Consider the following 23,365-nt stretch of genomic DNA (forward strand, 5'->3'; position numbering starts at 1 on the left):
ATAGAAAAAATATTTTTGCGTTCAAAGTCTTGCAGCATACTCAAAATAGTTTTATTTGCGTTTCAAGTAAACCAGTTTTTTTCTTTACACAGTGCAGTTTGTCATACACTTTCATTTCTTAATGCTTTTATGCAGGTGCATGTGGCGACATGTTTCCGATTTGTGTTATTTTTGAACTCAAGTCAGTAGCCAATCATGAGCCAGAAAACGGACGTGTTTTTTGTTGAGCAACAGCGGCAACTGTTGGTAGTTGGTTCTTTATTCTATGACAGTCCCACCGATGCCTGTCGTCCCGCGGTTGCCGCTTCACTCGACCGACTTCAACAACTTCACTCCGTTGACTCGCCTCGCTCCGTTGAGTCTGTGCTTGGCAATCAAGAGGTAGTGTATTCTGTGGTTGCGCGCGACGAACAATCGCATAGGTGTTGTCTGCGATCACGTTTTGTGCTGTGGTAACGGCGTGGACGTTGGCAAACATGACAAGTTCGACTCAGCGACACATCAAACCATCCTTGGACGACTTACCTAAACGCTTTGTGGTGGCCATGAAGACCTTATTTGATATTATGGATGATCAGAAGGCTGGTCACATCAATCTCAAGGATATAGAGGCACGGTGGGCAAGTGGTCGCGACGACAGTGCATCTTCGGTTGTTCCTAACGGCGTAATCGAGTCCCTGCAGAAGGTCACTCCGCCGAATGGTCAGCTGACGTTCGAGCGCTTTTGTGCTGGGCTAAAAATCTGCTTGCTCCGTCATCGGGTGTCGAACCACCGTCAGCCTGTCCAGCAGGGCGTTCTGCAAAGACATCGCAGCGTCATGCCGCCCGCACCGCCGCAACCTCTAGGTCAGGTCGCCGAACCTAGAGGACGGCCTTCGTCCGTGCCGCTCCCTGACCGTGTCGAAAGGTCAAACGGGCAAGGAAATAGCCTTTCAAAGCCTTCGGCCAAGGTTTACGGTGGCTCGGACCGGTCCCTTAATAGGTTGTCGGCAGTTCGGCCGCCTTCGAACACGGCGACGGTACGGCCCAATGTTGTGGCCACGCAGCAGAGATCCGTAAGTGTGCCGCACCTCCAAAACACGACGGGCGCCGAGCAGCCCAGGATGTCTAACGATCCGCGTCGGGCCCCCACGAATGCTCGAGAGTTGCCGAGCAAGCTAAGGGGTTATCGAAGTGACAACAGGCTGCACCACGGACCCCAGCAAGCTTCGGCGGAGCCATCGGGGATATTGAGATTCAGCCGGGTGCGCAGCAAAACTCCCGATCCGAGTTCGGAGCTGGCGAAGAGTCAGCCACCGCAGGCCCACAGGCGCAATCCTGATGCACAAAAAGAGAACAAAAACCCTGAGCAGGGCACTGACGACAACGCGAGTATGTGTTTGCTTGGATTTCTCAATATAAGCAGGAATGGGCACATACTAGTGACTCACTGAACTGTCTATCTGCAGGCTCAAGCAAAACGAAAAGTGTTCTGCCAGCTGCACCAGCTCACCCAGCAGCACCAGAGCGCAAGTTTCCAAAGAAGAAAGAACCGCGTAGGCACACACTGGGTCACGGCATAGAGTATAACATGGTAATGACATCTGTTAATTTCTCGGTGCATGGACTTTAGTGGTGCCTGCTTGAGGTAAAGTTAAGCATGAACACTATGAAGTAAGCGTTTGCAGTTTCTGTTATCAGATGAGCTGCAACAAAACGCTGTCACCATTCTTGTCTAAGATAATGGCACATTAAGAATACTGCCAAAGTAGCTTTTGAAACTCATAGTGGTACAAAGCAAGTGTGGTTCTACTGTTGTGCATTTGATACTTGGGAGTATTAAGGATGGTTGTGATTCAAGCTTAAATTAGGTGCATGACAACATTTTTTTGGTTCTTGCAGCTGCGGCGTATGAAGCAACTAGAGCATGAAAAGGATGCACTCCAGCAAGGTCTTCATGCCATAGAGCGAGCTAGAGAGTGGTACCAGCAGCGCATCAGTGCTGTTCAGGAAAAAATGCAGCAAGCTGGAAAGTGTCATGCAACACCAGTAAGCAACACATTTTGCAACACTTCATTGCCTAACTGAGCATACCTCATGATGCTGTTAGATGCTCTGTTGCAGTTTGCTGCTTTGTATGTAGCCAAAGTTTGAAAATGATATTTTCATTGTTATATAATACACCACAAATTTTTTTATGTGCAGAGCATTACAATTTCTTTCAAGAAAATATACTGCTCTTCATCAAGGCCAGCTGCCACAAGTGTCTGAAAGCTTGCTGCATTAAAACATTGCTAGAATTTGGTGCTTTGTGGTGTTCGTTCATATTGTCTAGTAGTGCACCTTGTGATTGAATGTGCAGTGTGTTCTTTCTATCCTGTGATGGTTCACCATGTAGTATGCTGTTGCAATTACAGAATCATGGAACATATGGTTATGGTTGGGCAATCACAGAATCAAAGGCTTTGTTAATTTCTCCTGTGTTATGAAGTGGGTAGCATGTGAGCACATTTCTTATTTTCTCTTTGACAGGAGTATTCCATGGACGCCCAAGATGAAAGACTGAGATTCCAACTGGCAAGAATCTTGGATGCTAACCAACACCTTAATGCATTGATTGACAGTTCAGACAAGGTAGGTGTGCAGATCCTGTTGCAGTATTTCTCAATTGGGGTACCTTTTCAAAAGTGCCCTGTCTTCACTTTTCCAGAGATTAAGCACAAAGCTTATTCACTTTGTTACACTCCTTCTTTTGTGCTGGTAGGGTAGGGTGTATGCACGGGCAACGTGTGCACGCTCTCAATGCGACGCATTGCGGGCAGCACGCCAAAGTCGTGCTCAAACTGTTGATTGTTTTTTGTGTATTACCATGTGCACTGGCAACAACGAATGCTACTACAACTACAGATTATTTTGGTTACGTGACAATGCTCATGGAAACGACAGGGCCTGATACAAGGAGAAGGTAAAGCTATGTAGTGTCGACCATGTCGTGCTGCGCTGGGGCAACTGTGGTACGAACGAATGATGCTGCGTCAGTGCCTTGAGAAATTTACGAATTCCTTGTTTTGTGAACCAGATTTTTTAGCCAGAATCAATTGAAGTTGCAGAATGCATTGGAGAGGCACAACTTCCTCACAAACAGCTGGGTTTATGAGCCATGGCTGAAGAAATAAGTATCGGCCAACACAATGATAATTATTGCACTGGTAAACAAACATTTTAGATCTCATGCTTTGCCCTTCTTCGCAACTAAAGCTGGGGTCATTTTTTTTTTTTCCCCCAATTAGAGTTAACCACTCCCAAGCACTTGAGCGCTCCGCAGTTCAGTGCAAACCCAATGTGTTGCCCAGTTGAGGTTGCAGTCATCAAACACTTCTGACAAGCTACCTACAACATGAAAACATAGTAGAGTGGAGCCTTGTTTACGTGCTATATTTGTAAATTGATGGCTATGCAGCGACACACACAAGGTAAAAGATACTTGCGCCAATTCTATGTCAACACAGTGCTAAATCTGTGCATGCTGCCCCGCCTCGAAAACGAGAGCGAAAAATATGCATGACTATAATTCGATACGTTTGCATGTGACACATAAGCTTAGTCAAATCACCAATGGTTCACGTACCTGTTATGAAGCGCTGAGAGAGAGAGAGAATAAACATTTTAATTAGGTAAATGCAGCTATGGAGAGGCGTCCTCATTCCAGAATGCTTTGAGCTCGGGCCGTATTCTGGGCCCTCGCAGTCAGCCGTTGCTGATCCTCGAGGTCGGAGCTGGCCAAAGCTCTCTCCCAAAGCTTGTTGGTGTGGTAAGGGTTCAGAGGATTTAACGGTGCCGCTCTGCAACCCCCACTATGTGCCTGAGCGACCCGGGCTCAGTGCAAAAGTGGCATTGCGGAGAGAATTGTGTAGGGGCTATGAGGTGATTTCTGGTTGGGTGGGGGAATGTATTAACCTGTAGAGCTTGGAGGAATTGCTCCTGCTCTCTAGGTAGTGACTTGTGTGGGGGTGCATATGTTCTGCGGGTTAGATTGTAGCGTTGTGTGATGTCTTGGTACGAGACTAGAGGGTGCATGCACTCGGGTTAAGATTCCTCAGCTCGGTGGGTCAAATCTCGAGCCACATGGTTGGTGACCTCGTTGCCAGGAATGCTGTGATAAGCTGGCGCCCAGATGATCATGACTGATCTCATTGGCGGCTTTTGATTTATGATCTGGAGCGTAGTGGTATGAATTCTGCCGCTAGCAATGTTGCGGCACGCCTGTAGGGAGTCGGTCACTATGACTTCAACCTCTGTTTGGGAGTGTGCGAGGGCTATGGCCACTTCCTCGACTTGGAGAGGATTGTTTCGGTTGAGCGAAATGCTGCTCCGATGTTTTTTGCTGAGAATATTGCCGAGAACAGACCCTGTATGTAACAGAATTCACAGCAAGTCCGCACATGTTGATACAGGAGATCTATCACGTTATCTCTGTTCAGAAAATTTCCTAGTTGCACATGCATATGTGTATTTTGGGAATTCTAAAAAACATACGTTTCCACTGCTTCATCTTTAGCTTATCTTCTTTTACTTCGAAATGGTTTCTGCGACCATGGCTGCAAAGCATTAAGGCATACAGCACCATTTATGCAACATGCAGCTGTGGCAGTGTGCACATTTCGCTGCAGAGTGCACCAACATGGCATTGGGCTGCCATTGTTCGTACATACACCCTATATACCAAGTATTGCAGCTGTCCACGTTACCTCTCTGTGTTAAATTTCCAACATTTTTTTGATTGACTGACTTTTGCATCCCAGTGCTGTGCGTGTGCATGATGACAGACGTCGTGTAGAAAGCTCCAGAATGGTCAGCCACTTACAATTCTTTAGTATGCACCAAACTTCACTATACAAGTGCCTTTCAGATTCCTGCCCCATTGAATTTGCATTCCTCAAGGCAACCCAGGAGGAGGCGCATACAACTCGTAGCACTAGCTATCAGACAGCTTTAGTGTGATGCATGTTCGTCACATTATTGTATTACTGTCACACTGACAACGCAGGCATGTAAGGCACCTCTGGTGGCAATTCCCTATGAGTGCCCAACCAAAGCATGCAGAACTACAATGAGCAATGCATGTTGCACTCACCTGCTGGCACAGGAGTGTAATCGGCAATGTAATCTTATAGAAAATGTTCTAGGTTCCTCCTTATTTTTGGCAAAAAGGTTTGTGCAACACTACTCCAGCTCACTAGTTCCCCACAGCACTGCAGAGGCTACAAACATTGCTGACCAATAAGGAGCTTAAATGTCATCAAGAGTTTGTTCGTTTGCACCCTGTTGCCTGCTCATTGTCGGCTTGCACATTTGATGACTCCCAGCACCCAGCCCACGCAATTTACTCCTCCGATTGAAGCTGTGAATGGCGCACCACTGCACAGCAAGGTGCTTTTAAAGCAAAGCTTTCTTTGCCTCTCCCTTTGTAGTTTGCGCTGTTGCTGCTGTCGTCTTGGACTCCATATGGGGGGGTTCAGAACTTGTATATACAAGGGAGGAGCATGGCAGAGAGGAAAGTCAATGCGAGAGACTCATTTGAACCTTTCCATCTCATGCACGGTGCCCTCTGGAGCCCCCTGGAAGTTGCCGCATTAGCCTCTTGACAGCTGTAATTATCCATGACCTGCAGCACTTGTCTTTCCACGAACGTGCAAGCCCAGAGTGGACATAGATAGAACTGTAGAGAGGAGGGGGTAGAGGAGGCAGAGAATGGGTACAACCGACGCAGTCACGAAATGGAGTGAATAACAGCCTTGCCACTTCCGCACTTCCCATACAGAGGGAGAGTGAAAAGGCGACGCGAGAACGCAAGGAAAAAGCAGTTGCAGGCAAACTGAAGGTATGGTACGGTATGCTTCTGCTATTTCTGAAAAATAAGCACCATGCAAATTTATCAGGTGGGTAACTGACGCAAGGTTTGCATATGCAAAGCTGCATTAAAACACCGTAGGGTCTAGGCAACACTACGGAAGCGGTCACATGTGAAGTCAACACTTCTCTGCCCACCATGGTAGCTTGATGGCTGCGGCATTGCTCGGGATCACGGGTTCAATCCTGGCCGTATCAGCCATAATTCGATGGGAGCGAAATACAAAAACACTTGTGCACTTAGATGCACACGTTAGAGAACGCCAAGGTGTCAAAATTAATCCTGAGTCTGCCACTATGGCGTGCCTCATAATCCGAACACGGTCTTGGCACATGTAGCCCCATAATTCGATTAAAATTTAACACCTCTGCCACGATGTGATGTGCCATGTGAGACAATGGTAATGCTCATCCCTCTAGCAGATTATGAACAATTTTGCACAAAACCTCAACCAAACATGTTTCTCTGTGTTTTGTGCACTACGCAGACAAACATCAGTGGTACATGCAGGGTAATGTTTAGCATCGACTTACCACTCTCATATTGAACTAAACACTGAATAAATTACACATTTGCCATCAACATCACCGCTAATTATCATTAGTCAAACCCAACAGCAAAGAAAGCTTTGCTTGCATCTATTCCTACAGTGCATGGGAGCCACATATTTTTTTTCATGCACTCTCTTTTCCTCTGCCGTCACCTGAGAGGTTTCTGGGTGACTACTATACTCTCCCCACTCGCTCATATTCATTCAGCAGTCCCGTGTTATTATGAGCAATGACATTTGTAAGTGCGGCTGCGCTCTTGACGACAGAACATGTGGCCACTTTTTTCCCTGAATTCTCGTAATATGTTAAAAGCTACTTGCTGTCGCCTTTATATAAAAAGTTACTTTTGAGCTATACCACACAAATGACACCATGCGCAGCACACCTGACACTATATTGCACAAGGCAGTGCACTACCCAGCCGCCAAATTTTGCGGTTCACCATGGTGTTTTGCCATAAATGTTGACTTTGTTGTCACAGACATGGATTGAACTGTTTCTAGGTGGCATAATAAAACATGTTAGATGGTGAACAGTTTTCCTGCCCATTTGTCTGATATTATGGGCTGAAACAGAGAACTGTTATCTCAATATACATGCACCTTGGCACGCAAAAGAAAGAAATCTTAGACACATAAATTAAAACATTGTGTCTGTAGCTCATAAAAGATTATTCCCGCCCTATTGCGTATGCCAGTGTGTCCATTGTTGTGTGTATGAGCAACAAGAGTTTATTGCGACCACTACTATATGTGCCATGCAAGGACAAACCCTCAGAGACCTCTCACAGGGTCCTCAGTGCTGCAGGGTACTACTGAGTTGGAGTTTAGAATGTTTTCCATGCACTTTAGTTGAGTGTACTGCATCATGAGATGTCATTGCCAGTGCTGTTATGCCTCCAGTACTATGGTGACACACATGTGTCAGGCTGAAGCTTTCTGTCGCATCCTCTGGTGCTGGGCCATTTGCTCCAGGCTTCTGCCATGCTTATTTGTTCCCAGAACAGTTAAGCAAGACAATCAATTCAGCTAGTTGCTATATAGGCTTAGACATGATTCACAGTAGCTCCAGAAGATAAAGTTCAAGAAGCTCAGTTGTCTGCTGTGCTGCCCTTTGTTGCGCAGCCTGATGTAGCAACATAACACCACCAAATAAGTAGGAATAAGTGACAAAGTGTTGCGATATCCTGCTCCCAAGTGGCCACCTCCTGTGTCATGGCATCGCATCGCAGCAAATACACCTCGTGGGAAACTAAACCAAAACTGCTTCGAAGAAAAGCTATTACAGTAAATTGTTTAGGGTTCTCTGATGCTTGCCACTATTCTTTGCAGGCTTTCGAGGCCCAGAACTTCATATATCTCACAAAAGGAAAGATAGGGTCAGTCAAAGATAGCATGTCAGAACTCCTGTAAAGAAGACTTGGCCTATGGAAGTGTATTTTTGAACCGATGGCTCCACCTTAATTAAAATTATAAGGCATATTTAGAGCAATAGTAAAGGGCAGGGTGACAAATTTGATTATTATTGAATAATTTGTGACATTGCCAATTTGTCACAATTTGGCTCTTCAAAAGTTCAAGTGACTATGGTTGGTTATAGAAACTACCATATTGAAATGACAAGAAAGTTCAGCATTTTTGCACCTTATATAATGTTAAGAATGAACTAACTATCGCACTGTGGTGTCATTTTTTAATATACAACCAGTTTTCATGGAAAAAAGAATTATACATTGTGGGGTGCACACGCAGCCATCTTCCCCGCGTCATCGCGGTCGCGTCGAGAGCCGGCATAGACATGGGAGAGGCGCACTACGCACTCTCCCGCTTCGCTCTCGCGCACCCACCCTTCCTCCCTGACTCGTGGGAAGGTAGCTGACGGACGAGGAGGACATTCCCCTTGCAAAAGTAAAAAGGCACAAAACAGCGCCACCGGGGCAGACCCGCTCTGTCTGATGCCGGACTCCTAACCTGCCAGACTGGAGTACCTGCCACAACCTGTGACCTCGTTTGCCTGACTATCCCGGGCGACGAGGCCAGCCTATTATTACTTATTACAGAGAGGACTTCCCTCTGCCAGGGTTCTTTATTGCTGGTAGCAATAAACGTTGTTACAGTTGGTGCCGCTGGTTGCCTTATTCGTTCGAACTCGACGTAGCCGCAATGCCCATGTAACGGGCTGGGGAGTACCATGAAGTACCATGGGCTAGATCCGGAGCTCGCCTTCAGCCCTAGCCGCACGCAGAGTGAAGCCCTCACAATATATAATTGGCACCACTACAATTGCATTTGCACCTTGCATTCAAAATTTCAGATTTTCTGTAAGAAAGGAAAAACTTAAAGAACTGAGTCTGTAGTAGCATCCTGCATAAAATTTCACCCCAGTAAATCCCCTACAAGTAAGTCTGCCTTTTCCAATATAAAAATGACAGTTTTTGCCAATGCGAACTTGGTGAAGAAACACTTAATCAGAAAGAATGGCTTCAAAAATTGAGAAGTATGCCAGTTTATTATCATTTTCACATATGGTCACTAGAATTATACTGGAGCATACGTGGGGCCTTTTTCTTGTATTCTGCATTCTTTTGTCAGAATGGCTTCAAGCTTCCACTTCTTTTTAGCTACTTTCTCACACTCTGCTGCATTTCCTGACATCATGGATGGGCATTTTTCAAACCCCTTTTCTAAATAGCACAGCGTGTGCATGCTGTGGGAAAAGACTCTTCTGCCAGGTTTATTATCGCAGAGCGTTAAGCCGTCCTAACATGGCGTACTCAAGGTCACAAGCCAAAATCCGCATTCTCCTCTTCTTCGATGCGCCGCACGAGCACGATTTCCCACATCCTCCGCGGCCAACAATGTCACTTGCACAGTTACAGAAGACAAAGAAGTTGAACTGGTCTCGTGAGCTCTGTGTTGTCTGCTAGCAGGATTTTTCATGCTCTGACGTACCCATCGCTCCGCTTAAAGATTTTAACAACCTTACCTAACTTCCAAAACGTAATGGGTACTTTGTTATCTCTAATAATGACAAGGTCATCATTCTTTAAACAGTTGAGGTTCTGTGACCTGCTGTGTGCTCTTCGCAGTGTCAAGGTGTATTCTTTATACCAGCGCTGCCAAAAGTCGTTTAGTTTTTGTTGTCTACATCTCCAGACATGCAGTGTGTCTGTGCGACCTTCCGAGTTCTCTTTAACTTGCACATGTGGAAGGGCAGTGAGACGTCTACCTGATAAAAAAGTGCGAAGGAGTTAGTACTTCCGCTTCCGTAACATTATCAGAAATGTATGTGAGGGGTCTAGAATTTGTCACTGCCTCGACCTCTTTTAGTAAAGTGTGGAGCTGTTCTGAAGCTGAAGCATCTTCTTATTAGTGTTTTCCTGAGGAATTTCTTAACTGTTCGAATCATTCTTTCCCAAAATCCTCCCCACCATGAAGCACGCTCAGCAATGAACTTCCATGTGATGTTACTAGATGCACAAAAGTTCTGTACCTGGACATCGCGTAGAAGTCCATATGTCAGCTTAAGTTCGCAACTGGCTGCCTTAAACATTGAAGCATTTTCAGAATAAATTACACATGGCAAACCACGGCGCGAAATAGACGAAAGGCCAATAAAAAGGTATTTACAGTCATGTCACTGGAAAGTTCTAAGTGAACAGCTCGCACTACGGCACAGGTAAATACTACAATGAATGTTTTCACAGAGCCGTTTCCCTTCACAAACACTGGACCGGTGAAGTCGACGCCTATGACTTGAAATGGATGAGATCTCGAGACTCTGTCAATCGGAAGCGGGGCTGTAGGAGCTGAAGCCGCTTAAAGATGAGACCTCGCACAGACCCCGCACTGGCCAAGCACCTTTTTAACACACTGGCGACTGCGCACTACCCAAAACTTCTCACGCTACTCGGTGAGTGTAACACCGACACCACTGTGAAGAAGGCGTCGATGTTTGCTGTCCACGATGAGGTGTGTACAGCGATGCTCTGCGGGTAGGAGTACAGGACATTTTACATTGTCCAAAGCAGCTACGTTGTGAAGGCGAGTCTTGGGGCCTGATAATGGCATCCACGAACGGGTGAAGTTCTCGTATTGTCGACGTCTTGTCGAGAGCTTTGTCCGTTGTTAGTGCAGCAATCTCATTTCCCAAGCTTTGTGCTTGTAAAATCCTCAGCCACGTACCTTCACTTTCTGAAATCTCCTGAGCAGAAAGTGGACCTTCTCTTCTAGTATTAGAAGAGGCTTGGCAATTGTGAATGAACCTCTTCACCCAAGTCATGATTCTAAAGACCGTCTTCCAGCGACTATATTTGGTGACATCTAATATAGGCTCAGGAGTCCTACTCAGGGCCATCAGAACCACTTCTGCTGGTTTTCTTTCGTCGAGTAACACCTCAGGTGAGTTCTCGCATCTCTCTTCTTGTTTTGGCCAAGTTTGCTAGGGCGTAATTAGCCATTCGGGGCCAAGCCACCATGAAGAATTTGTGCAAAGACTCTGGGGCTGACACACCTCTTGTTAGTAAATTGGCTGGGTTGGTTTGTTCGTACAAGTGGGATATCTCCTCTGGTGTTGAAGTGCCAAATACCAAATCGTCCACATAGAAGCTTTCCTTGAGCTGAGCAGCTGTTTCTTGGTATTTCGAATCTATGTGGTTGAAGTGATACTGAATCGTAGCCGATAGGAGAAACGGATTCGAAGTGGTTCCGAAAGGCACACGCATCATCCTGATCTCCTCGAGCCGTGGAAGCAGTTTGTTCTTGGTGGGAGCTTCCTCAAACCACAAGAAGCGAAGTGCATCCCTGTCTTCTTCCTTGATGGATCTCTGAAGGAATGCCTTCTGTACATCCACTGTAAGTCCAAATACATACAAACGAAACCTGGTTATCATCTTGAGAAGGTCAGCGTTTTTCAGCGAGAAGGTCAGTCTTTCATTTAGACTGCATGATCCTGTTCCGTGCGACGATGTGTCGAAAACAATGTGCAGTCTTGTAGTAGTAGACGTCTCGCGAATGACTTCATGATGGGGCATGTAATACACGTTTTCTCGTGATGTTAGGACGTCCTTGACATTCTCCACATGGCCATCCTTGTACTGTCTGGCTGCTTTGTCATACGCTTCCAAGGTTTCATTGTTCGACGAAAGCCTTCGAACCAACAAATACAGTCATGAAAGCACAACTTTGCTTTTGTCTGTCATATCAGGTCCAGTTGATTTCCATGGGAGTGATACTTCATAGCGACCATCTTGAAATTTGATGGTTTCATTAAACTTCGTCCAAACATCTCCTTGTTTGGATGATGGCGTAACCATCATACCAATCGCTTCCATTTCCCAGAATCATTGCAACTGGAAGGAAAGTTCTTCATTCTCGTATGCGTCTACACGTAAAGCATATATCTGACTGCTCGTTTGCCGACTAACTTTTCTTGTGAACGCCAAGGGCCCTTGAATAGTCGATCCGATGTTCGTGTTGATCGCTACCAGAGATCGGTTTTTGGTATCCCACTTCACCTCACTTGAATTCGGCATGAGCTTCCACATCTGGTCGGAACCAATCAAAAGACTCACTCCGGGTTCACCTGTTACGCCAGGGAAAACCACTGTGTCTACTAGTGGCTTGTCCTCCGCGACGATGGCACGGAACAACTGGTTATCTGGCGGAACTTCGATCATGTCTTTGCAGATGAAAGGCACGACGATTGCTTCTATATGTACTGATACATTCTCGTGCTGGCTCCGAAGTGTTATGCTGACTACCTTAGCCCGCCGAGCATGTTGTGACCGAGCTCGTCCGAACATGCTAATCAGCAGATCCATATCTCGTATGGGAGATAAATTGAGCTTTTTAGAGACATCTTCCCGCAGAAATGTTCTTTGAATGCCATTGTCCAAAACACCACGGACATAACAGCAGTGGGTCGGAGTCGTCAGCCAGGCACGGAATGTCTGTAGGAGAATCTCCGTAACGAGTTGAGGCTGTGTACCGTTCGTTGCAAAATGCATGGCAACATCCAGCGTCTTTTGTGGTGCTGAAGAAGGCGATCTTTCGTTAACAACAGCGTTGCACATCGTGGAAGCATGACTACTCTTGCATGCGGTACACTGGATCCTGTGACGACAGTCACGCGCAAGGTGTCTCCTCGTCGTGCACTTGAAGCATCGACCATCTTTCCTGAGCATGCTGCGTTTGTCTTCGAAGCTAACGTCACTGGTGCATCATTCGGTCCTGTGGTCTTTGGCTGAACAAAAGAACCATGGTTTTGTTAATACTTCTGCTTTGTTGTGAAGAACCCTTGCAGCAGGAGTCGACGACATATTGAAGCTCGGACTGTGTTTAGGACATGTTTCGTTCAGCCTTGGTGTTTTAGTCTGAGCGCACCTCTCACTATATTCGACTTCTAGCTGAAGAAATTTCAGCAAGCGCTCTAACTCCTGTTCCGGTGAGTTCTCACTATTGCTTGAGCCTACCGATAGCATAGTGGACTCGATGCTCTCGCGCTTGTAATGCTCTACTACCATATCTTGAGGTATAGCTTTCAGAAGTATTTCATCTAGCATCAAAGCGTAAGATGAAGTACTCACCCCAAGGTTTGCGAGCCCTTGTCGGTTGAGTTGAATGTCGTCTAGCAACTTCCGCGAGGCTGTAACGTTCGAAGATGTCACCGATCCGAGCATTTATAGGTTTTCCAAGAGCCCCTGCTCGATCAACATGTGGTTGCCGTAGCGCTGCTTCAATATTCCAAGTGCGTCGCTGTAGCTTGATTCTGTCATTTGGATTCCGGTGACCGCTTGAGCAGCAGCTCCGTCAAGTAGCGAAATCAGGTAATGGAAGCGATCCCTGTCGGACAGCCGCGGGTTCTCGTGAACAGAATGAAGCAACATATTCCAGAACAGCTGCCATCGGGTGATCGTTCCGTCGAAACGTACAAGTTCTAACTTCGGTTAGCTAGCGCCAAACTCATGCTGTGAACGTGTCGTGTTCGTCGAGGAAGCAGACACTTGGTTTCCGTCAGATGCGGTAGGTGGCTGAAATGTCGGAGGCAAGGAGGAAACTTTGAGCATGTCGACATTGTGCTCGAGCGAGGCCAAAGCGCTGTTAGCACGTCTTCATATTCCATGATGGAATCATAATCTGCTGTGGCTTGCTCGTCAGTCATAAATGTTTCCAACTTGGTGTTCAGTACTGATAACTCCGACTTCGTCGCCTTTAACCGGCTATGCAGGGCACGAAGGGCAGAAAGGTCTAACTGTCCGGATTTAATGATCTCGTTCACCTCGGTAATGATCCTCATGCTCTGCGCTCGGCGAGAAGTCCGCTTGTTCTTGATTCGCTCCATGATGGTCTGGCTGCAGAGGTCACTCCCAGATAAAGCCACAAGTTGCAAAGGTGCTGGCTGGCTCTCCGGGTTTTCGGCGCCAAATACGATGTGGGAAAAGACTCTTTTGCCAGGTTTATTGTTGCAGAGCGTTAAGCCATCCTAACATGGCGTACTCGAGGTCACAAGCCTAACATCCGCGTTTTCCCAGGTCACGAGACCCTCTCTCCCTTCCTCTTCTTTGATGCGCTGCGCGAGCACGATTTCCAACACATGCCACAAACAGTGCCCAACTTCCCAAGCACTCTGTAAATCCCCTTTTTGGCCAGCATTCTAATACTGATAAAGGGAAAATCAGGCATCCACCCGGTCATAGCAATTGCTACAAAGGAAACCCATACGGGTTCCTCGAAAGAAAAGCCTGCAGGTTTCCGCAGAACTACTTCGTCATTCTAAGACTGCTAGGGCTGCAGCCATTAGAAACACCAGAGCTTGTAGACTCTGGTTCTCTCAAGCCACCTTTGTGTGTAAGGCATAAACTTGATGCCCAATTCCCTTTTGCTTGCCTTGTACAGCCGGGCTTTGGCAGTACCAGGACAAGCATAAAACATGACAACACACTGTAGAGTAACAAGTACAATGTTTATTGCTCCTGAGGATTCACTTGATAGCAGGGTAGCTACAAACGCGACGTTTGCCGGGGTCGATCCTAAGGGGAACAATGGTAGGGGACAACAACGGATCGGAATGAAATGTTTACCTGAGGTCCTTCCTTCGTCGTGGCTCACAGTCCTCCACTTACCAGCGTTCACCGGCCATGCCGATTTCGTCCACTCCGCATTGTTCTTTAGAGGTCCAATGGGCGCATGGGGCTCCGCGGCCATGTGACCGTTATGTTTGCAACCAGTTTGCGAGCAGGTTGCGCCACCATGAGAAAAGCGATCTGTCTTCCCGCACGGTTAAAGGGGAAAAAGGTGTCTGCTCTCCTCGCTTCCGTGGCACGCATAGGAACACGGCAAAATATGAAGCTTCATAACTACCACAAGCTTGCCACACACACGCATTCAACATAGGGGAAGGAAACGCTGCGCCAGTCTCGCGGTGGCCGGGCAAGTCCAGAGCATGAGTCACTTCCGCACATGGTCAGTTCACTGCTGCAGGCTGTTCTCCTTGGCTTTGCAAAAGGACACTAGTTTGCAAAACTATGGTATGTGCCGAACTTAGGGCCATTTTACAGATGTAAATGTGCATGCTAAATATGGCAAAGGGACCTCAGGGCACAACATGCTCCAAAAATGGCAATCGTAAACTGTTTGAAAGCGCTAAGTTGCATGTTTTATGAAAACGGATGATGGAACGAAGCCTCATGTGGCAATAAATTGTTGTCAAGTGACAGCACCTGCACCAATAGGGCATTGAGTTTAGCCTTGTCTACAGCCACTGCCCAAAATTTGTTTCTTTTGGCTTCATTCATCAGCCTTTACACAAATCTTGTTGAACCCTTGACGCCAGTGCGTGAGCTTATAAAGAAGAGGGGAAAACTACCTTTACAATGATTGTAGCCATATTATACTAAGCTTTTTTTCTTGCACTGCAAATGCACTTCCAAAACAGTGATCACGGGTACATTTCTTTTACCCAAGACACCACCAGCCTATCTAAGAATGTAAATTTTCACTTTATTACCGTGCAGTTGTTGCTGAAATTTTTCTGGCACATTCTACAACGATTGGAGACCCCAAAACTGCAAGAAACTCGAAACACACTTTTTTGGCCAAAAATTGCTATTTTTTTACATCATGTCCCTCCCCCTAATATGACCATCTTGCACTTGTCTACTTAGATATAGGTGCATTTGGACAAACAACAGTTGGCCAAAATCAACCTGAAGCCGATTGCAGTATCTCTCATAGCCCACAGTGCATCTGGGGAACAGTCTTGTAAATGAATGATTCCATTTCATATTGCGTATGTATAGTTTGCTGAACCTAGACCTATTTAATCAAACAGCAGCTTGTTCCACGTTGTTCCATACGTGATATGTTGTGCTTACTGAATAATGTATATAGAGCTGTGTGAGCACTTGTATTTATCTAATACATTTTTCTTGTGAACACAGAAAAAAGGCAATAGATGGCCTCTTGCTACCTGCTTTAGAGCACATCTCTGTGTAAGATATCTACATCTTTACTGTATGGTAGCATAGTGCATTAGCCTTTAGCAGTCATAAGCATTTATCCACTTTGCAGTTGTTCCAGTCAGAAATGACTTCGTGCATTTTGTGGGTCTTGCAGAAAAATTGCTCTAATGTACAAATGCATAGTGAGTAATTTATTTCAGATAATTTTTATTCGACGGGTACTTCTACAATCTACAGCCAGCATACCCTTGCGGGGGAAAGCCACAGGAATCATTTTTTCTAGTGTCCTCATCACCACTTCTTTCATTGCTTGCTATCATCTGGGGACATGTGCTAAAATCATACTAAAGTAATCCTGGGATTTTATAAACTCACGCGAGTCCTTTGTGTAAAGCCCATGTGGAGAAAATGTCACCATCCTCTTGGTGCTTCGCACTACAAACAGCATATATTGCTTCAAGTATGCACCCTAGAAAAGTGAGGTTTTTATACTCAAACACTGTGAAGTGCAATTACAATATAGTTGAAAAAGTTCCTGAAAGGCCCGCAACAAATACCAAGAAGAAACCTGCACACATGTATGTTGGTAACGCCGCCACAGGTAACGCCGGAAGAAGTAAAGAAAGCCTTGGGAGCTACGCAAAGTGGGAAGGCAGCTGGGGAGGATCAGGTAACAGCAGATTTGTTGAAGGATGGTGGGCAAATTGTTGATGATGATGATGATGATGATGTATGTTGGGTGCCTCCTGACATCTAACTGCAAATGATATTTTCGCATGTTGAAGCAGTCCCGACACATGAACGCAAAGGATGAATTAAGTTCATGGTATAAATGAAGCAGAATACACTATATTTTTTTTTTTCAGGGCTTCCCAACGCACATGAACTTGGCTGTCCAGCCACCACCCTATGACGTTCATCAAAACTCCATAGTTCAGCGGCTGAAAGAGCAAAACCATCTCTTAACGGAGGTAAGCTCAAATTAAGAACTGCCTCACCACATCATTTCATTCCATGCCATACCTGGCAGAAGATGCAAACTTTGCTTTGTAAACAGGCTTAACATGCATTCCTAGTGTACAGGCTCACTGAACTTTTATCTTTGGCATGCTGCTCTTGGGCATCAAGAAAAGGTTGAACTGATAGCAAAATTTTTACTTTTATTGGTGCTCTCAAAATGGCCTTATTTCAGCAACCCTCACCCCCTTGCCCCGTTTTTTATCTTTGCTTTCAGGAAGTGAGCCAAAAAAGTGAGGTGATTGCACAGCTGGAAAGAGAGAAAGCAACGTTGATACGGGAGCTGTTCCAGGCTCGATCGCAGCACAGGGCTGTTGTTGATGAGACGACTCTCATGTGAATGTACATCGTTCGCGTTACCTGCTTTCTTCAAAAGGCTGTTTGCAGTGACTGTCTCTCTTGCGAAAGGGCAGAGAGGCGTAAACAATTGCGTGGGACCTACTGTGCGGTAACCCTGCACATGCCGCCAAGAGGGTGACAGCAAGGATTTCATTACAAACGGACAGATCTTTGCTCTTGTCACTGAAGTTATGCTGAACATCGCTCTACCTGGATGCGGGTTTGCTTTGCACTCGGTTATACTGGAACTGGTCGGATAGCAGTGGAGAGTATTAACTTTTAGAGCAGCCAGCCATTAAGCCACTGCCATCAGAATCATATCTTTGCTGGCAGCATACACAGTGCACTCTCACCTTACTTTTCCCTGAACCTCAGCGATATTTCTTTATCCCTGTGTAACAGAGGTGCTTGCAACCTCTGCTTGCCACGTTGAGGCCACCACTGGCATTGTTGCTTTTCAGGTTACAGTGTGTTGGGTTGCCAGATATGATAACAAAATATATCGCTGAGCTTGCCAACATTACTGCAGAGCAAGACTGTGTTGTACCACCAGAGCAAAAGTTGTTCCAGCTCCCATGATGTTGACACCACTGTGCTAAAGCACTGACGTTTTGCTCACGCTGTGTGCACACTCACTGCACAAGTTGTGATTTCCCCCTGGTGTGAGCACACTGGGGACCTGCTGTTTTCCTTGGCCTCTTATCATTTGTTAAAAATGCTCAGTCCAGCTTGACACGGCACGTGCAATACCTGCAATACCCGACCAGTCATGAAAGGCTGTACTGCACTGCTTTATTTTTGTTTGCTGGTGCACAAGTAAATGTGCTCCATTCTCTTCTTTATAGATAGCTGAAAGTGACTGACATTCCACATGATCCGTTTGTGTGCTGCTTTATACAAAAATATTCTGATGAACCAAAATGAGGGAGAGGTCAAACAGCAGTGCTGCAGCAACCTCTTTAAAGGGAAACTAATAAGAATACTTGAAGGAGGATCGCTAATATGAAATTTCATTGAGGTGTTTTTTGTGCTGTAGTGAGTTGCCGTTAAGCAATTAATTGCATTATAGAAGCTAGTTTACTTCAGCACTAAGAATGATCAATTATGACCTCCTTTACTATAACCATTCTGTGTTTCAATTTAAAAACAAAGGCGATGCAACAAGTGCCACAGATGTTTATAGACTGCCTGGTAAGCACAGCAAGGTTTTAAAATGACATAATAAAACACTTGCAAGCATGGTACCCATCCACACTGTGCTGTGGAAAGCATGGAAAGGAAGCCATAAATAAGCTTGTCAAGAAGCTTAAAGGGAATGTCCTTTGTTTTTCAAGGACTTGCTACTTTGTAGTGCAATGGGAAGCTTGCATACTGTTTGAAATGTCTAAAAGTGCAATAGTTTCCCTGAAAAGCAAGTAGAAATTTTCAAAACAGATTTTTTCTATCTGCATAGTCTCCTTGAAGCTGCGTAAGTACACCCACAGAACTGAATACTGATCGCAGTGGAATAGCCATACCGGTAAAAGTGAGGAACTGGAACCATATCGAGTTTCCACAGGAATTATTACTTTGTGTTAAACACTGAAATGTGACCTTAAAGGGACCCTGAAATAATCTTTATCAAAGTCAAGAAATGCATTGGAAGTTTAACTAGACTATTTCAGAAATAATTTGCAGCGAAAAGTACTTTAATGCTAGAGCTGAAATTCGGGCTAGTCGGCTATTCATGATTCTCAAATAACAGCATGTAAAAAACAAGCGACGAACATTGAAGAGACATAAAACTTCGATGCATTCAGCAAAAGCAGAGTTTTTGGCAATCAAAGATTGCCTGTGACCACCTTCGTGGGGCTCCCACTCCTTCTTCAATGCCTTGCACCGTGAAGGCTATGGCGGAGTGGGGGTGTGCCCACAACACTCCACCTACTGAACGTCACCATGGCACGCAGTTCAAATTTGATTTTGGATGTTCACGTAGAAGCCACTACTTCAGATATTGGTGCCTACGACACACCAAACCCAGTTGTCCTCAGCAAGCGGGCTTGTCTCAGCGGCCGCGGCATCTATGCTACATAGCAGACCACAGCTGCATGCAACTGTAGTGTGGGTGGTGGTGGTGAAAACTTATTTATTTACAGTGAAATTGCTGCGGGGAGACTCCGAGTGGTCAGAGGTACTTGGCTTCCCATGGGTGGGGCCCTCGGTCCAGGGCTCCGCTTGCGGCTGCTGCTCTGTGAGCCCGGTCAATCAAACTCAGCTGATCTTCCAGGCTCTCGCTGGCCAGCAGCTCCTCCCATTGCTCTGTTGTAGGGTGTTGTATGGGGGGGTACAGCAGTGATTGCCTGACATGCCCACGTGATATGGTATAGGGTGGCTTTAGCTGAGCACCATGGGCAACGAGGAGGGTAGGCCGTAGGATGTATTTTATTGAGGATGTGCAAATTGGGGTATGTGCCAGCTTGGATTTGCCTCCAACTGACCGATTCTTCTCTATTTAGTGTTCGGTGGAGTGGGGAATAGGTTCGCCTAAGTCCTCTATAGTGGTTTAAAATGGCCGAGTAGTCGCACGCGATGGGAATGGGTTCCTCAGGGGCAGAGTTGGAGGGTACTCGGTTCATATACCCTAGAGCTACCCTATCTGCTGCCTGGTTTCCCTCCAGCCCCATGTGTCCCGGGGTCCATATGATCTGATGCTGAATCGGGTGTGTGTGTGTATTAATTAGGACACTCGCCGGTGTCTGTCGTGCTCAGGATGATACTGTGGGCAGGTTGGCTGATGCAACCTTGTAGGTAGCTGTGGCAAGCCGCCTGGGAGTCCATCAGAACTGTGAGCGATCGTCTACGCCTGTAGCCGTGGGCAAGAGCAAGCGCAATGGCTGTTTCTTCGGCCTCGGTAATGTTGTGGCAGCGTATGGAGGCGCTGGTAAGTTCTTGGAGTGTGTTGTCCAAAACTGTGGTTACTGCCTTGGAGTTCGTGAGGTCGTAGTTGGCGGTGTCAACATAATATGTGGTGTTCTTGTGCTCGTACTGTAGTTCGAGGGCTTCCGCTCTTCCTTCTCGCCGGCCAAGATGTAATCGGGGTTCCATATTGTGGGGTATGGGGGCAGCCTTATAGGTGGCGCGAAGGAGGTCTGGAATGGCCTCACGGCGAGCTGCTTCGTGGAGCTCACCGGTATAGCCAAGGTGTCGAAGCAGGGCGCGGCCAGTTGGTGTTTGCGCAAGTCGCTGAAGTTACATGGCGAGTTGCACTTCGCAAAGTTCTGCATATGTGTTGTGCAGACCCAATGCGACAAGCTTGCTCGTAGGGGTGCACGGGGGCAGCTTGAGTGCCGCCTTATAGGCCTTCCGGAGCATGGCAACAACTTGGTCCTGTTCACCTTTGGTAAGTCATTGATAGGGCAAACTTTATGTCACCCTACTAACCACGAAGCTGCGTATAAGTTTCAGGGTGTCCTCCTCGCGCATACCGTGGCAACGAGTGGCGACCCTGGATATCCTTTGGGCCACCTGCAGGGTGGTAGTGCGGAGGAGGGTAAGGGTGTGGTTTACGTGGCGATTTGACTGGATGCCCATTCCCAATATATGGATGATGTTTTTCTCTGGGAGTTGTTGGCCGGCGATAACGACACGGAGGTGATAGCCTGGGTCCTTCTGCGCCGATTGGGGGGGGCTTGTGTTGCCAGATTCGTAGGAACTCAAACTTCTCGGTTGCACAGGCGAGGCCACGTGCCTGTATGTATTGTTCGACGCAGGTGGCTGCTTGCTGCAAATTATGTTCTTTTTCTCCAAGGGACCCTCGTGTGGCCCAGATGGTGACTTCATCCGCGTACATCGTGTGATGGATGCCATCGATGCACTGCAGTTCATGCGCAAGACCAACTATGGCTACGTCATTGAACAGTAGCGGAGAGATCACGGAGCCCTGTGGGGTGCCCTTGTTCAGAACCTTGATAATGTTTGATCAGATTGGGCTGAGAGAAACTGTGGCGGTGCGATCCGACAGGAATGCCTTAAGATAATTAGGTGCACTGTCCGCAGTGAAGAGCGGCGGGGCCCTCGAGAATGCCCTGAATGGCTCACATTGTCAAAGGTGGCCTTGATATCCAAGGCCAGAATGATGTTTTCTCCTTGCATTGGGGCAGTGTCAATGACTTCTTCTTTTAGCTGAAGCAGCACATCCTGGGTTAAAAGATGTGCCTGGAATCCGTATATAGAATGCGGGAGAAGGTCATGTCCTCGAGATAGTTTTGCAGTCGGCTAGTGATAATATGTTCGTAGAGTTTACCGAGGCAGGAAGTAAGTGATATCAGTCGGAGGTTCTCGATCTGGAGTTTTTTGCCCGGCTTTGGTATCATCTTCACCTCTGCGTGCTTCCACTCGAGGGGGAGTGGGCCGCATTGCCAATGGTCATTTAGGAACTCCGCGAGTTCTCGTACAGTTCCTGATAAGAGAGTACGTGATTCTGACAGTCCCAGCTGCTGTGTTGCAAGTGCTGCTGCGAATGGCAGCATAGACTTCGTCCACCGTTATCGGTCCGTCGACGGTGTTGTTTGTGACACTTTGATACATCACTTGAGAGGGAGGCGGATGATAATCACCAAAGCACTTGCACTGGACTTGGGCAATCAGCTCGTCATCTGTGCCCTCAAAGGCATGTATGAGACGCGTGATTGATTTTTTTGTTTCATTTTTTCTGCACAGCATTTGCTTTGTGCATGACAGGGCTGGAGTGCGCGCTCGCACTCAAGTGCTCCAGTCTGGCCATGCTACGTAGCACGGACCGGCCTTGAATTGCAACAGCTTGACCGACGGATAGTAGTGACATCCAACTTGCGCATTTTGAAGTGCTGTCATTAGCTCAATGCGAACCAACGTCTGCCAAGCCATCTTGCCAGGAACAGCCAGTAGTGAGCAGATGCTTTTCGAGCATACATATTGTCTGACTTTAACGTGGTTCAAGGCTAGTTGAGTGTTCAAATCTAATCAAAATTAGCGAGGCCCAATGGCTACCACATCGATAAGCAGGGTGGCCAAAGTTTTAATTCCTACGCAGGTGGCCGCGACCGAGCGCAAGCAGACTGTAGTCGGCTTCTTCCAGTAGTATGCAACACTTGTCAAAATTCAAAAGCAGATTTTTGCTTACTTCATCCTGTTTATTAAACTGCATCAATAAATACACATAGTAACAGTAGGAACAAGTGAACTGATCCAAGCACCGTTCTTGATTGATGTCAGCCATTGTGCAAAAGCAGCCGTGTATAGGAATCTGCTATATGATGAAATGTGGCAGCTGCCGGCAGCTTTGAAGCAGGTGTGAAGGCCTTGTTTGAAAAAAGAGTGTTTGAGAAATATGTGACTTCGTGCTCCGCATGAGCTCCACATGCCATGCATGACTGCAAGATTTAGCCAAGATGTTCACAGCAGCATATGCTATACGTATGCTACATTGCAATGCTATAGTCATCATCATCAGCCTGGTTACGCCCACTGCAGGGCAAATACCTCTCCCATACTTCTCCAACTACCCCGGTCATGTACTAATTGTGGCCATGTTGTCCCTGCAAACTTCTTAATCTCATCCGCCCACCTAACTTTCTGCCGCCCTAGGCTACGCTTCCCTTCCCTTGGAATCCATTCCGTAACTCTTAATGACCATCGGTTATCTTCCCTCCTCATTACGTGTCCTGCCCGTGCCCATTTCTTTTTCTTGATTTCAACTAACATATCATTAACTCGCGTTTGTTCCCTCACCCAATCAGCTCTTTTCTTATCCCTTAACGTTACACCTATCATTCTTCTTTTTACACCTTACACCGTTACACCTCATTCTTCTGAGGTCCTGAACCACCCATCAGGCTTAATGAAAAAACGCAGTATAGCATACGCAATATAGCATAGGCACTATTGCATTCTTAGTATTCGAGGGTGCTAAAAATGCTATAGTGCCTATGCTGTATTGCATATGCTATACTGCGTTTTTTCATTAAGCCTGATGGGTGGTTCAGGACCTCAGATGGACATCCTCAGCACATAATTGGTTGATTAAGTCATTAGTTTTTTTGTTTTTTTTCTTGAGAACCTATAATCTCACATGCTTCCAACAGACGC

At 46.5% G+C, this 23,365-nt stretch overlaps 1 protein-coding gene across 1 annotated transcript; it reads left to right on the forward strand.

Moving 5' to 3' along the window:
- The first annotated feature begins 214 nt into the window (after positions 1 to 214).
- On the forward strand, positions 215 to 23,125 carry LOC142576733 (suppressor APC domain-containing protein 2). The gene is made up of 6 exons (XM_075687008.1): positions 215 to 1,371; positions 1,449 to 1,573; positions 1,882 to 2,028; positions 2,512 to 2,613; positions 16,768 to 16,872; positions 17,136 to 23,125. The coding sequence occupies exons 1-6, from the start codon at positions 477 to 479 to the stop codon at positions 17,256 to 17,258; spliced, it is 1,497 nt and encodes a 498-aa protein (XP_075543123.1). The 5' UTR covers positions 215 to 476; the 3' UTR covers positions 17,259 to 23,125.
- Positions 23,126 to 23,365: the final 240 nt, after the last annotated feature.

This window comes from Dermacentor variabilis, chromosome 1 (genome assembly GCF_050947875.1).
Source record: "Dermacentor variabilis isolate Ectoservices chromosome 1, ASM5094787v1, whole genome shotgun sequence".
In the NCBI taxonomy this organism is placed as follows: Eukaryota; Metazoa; Arthropoda; class Arachnida; order Ixodida; family Ixodidae; genus Dermacentor; species Dermacentor variabilis.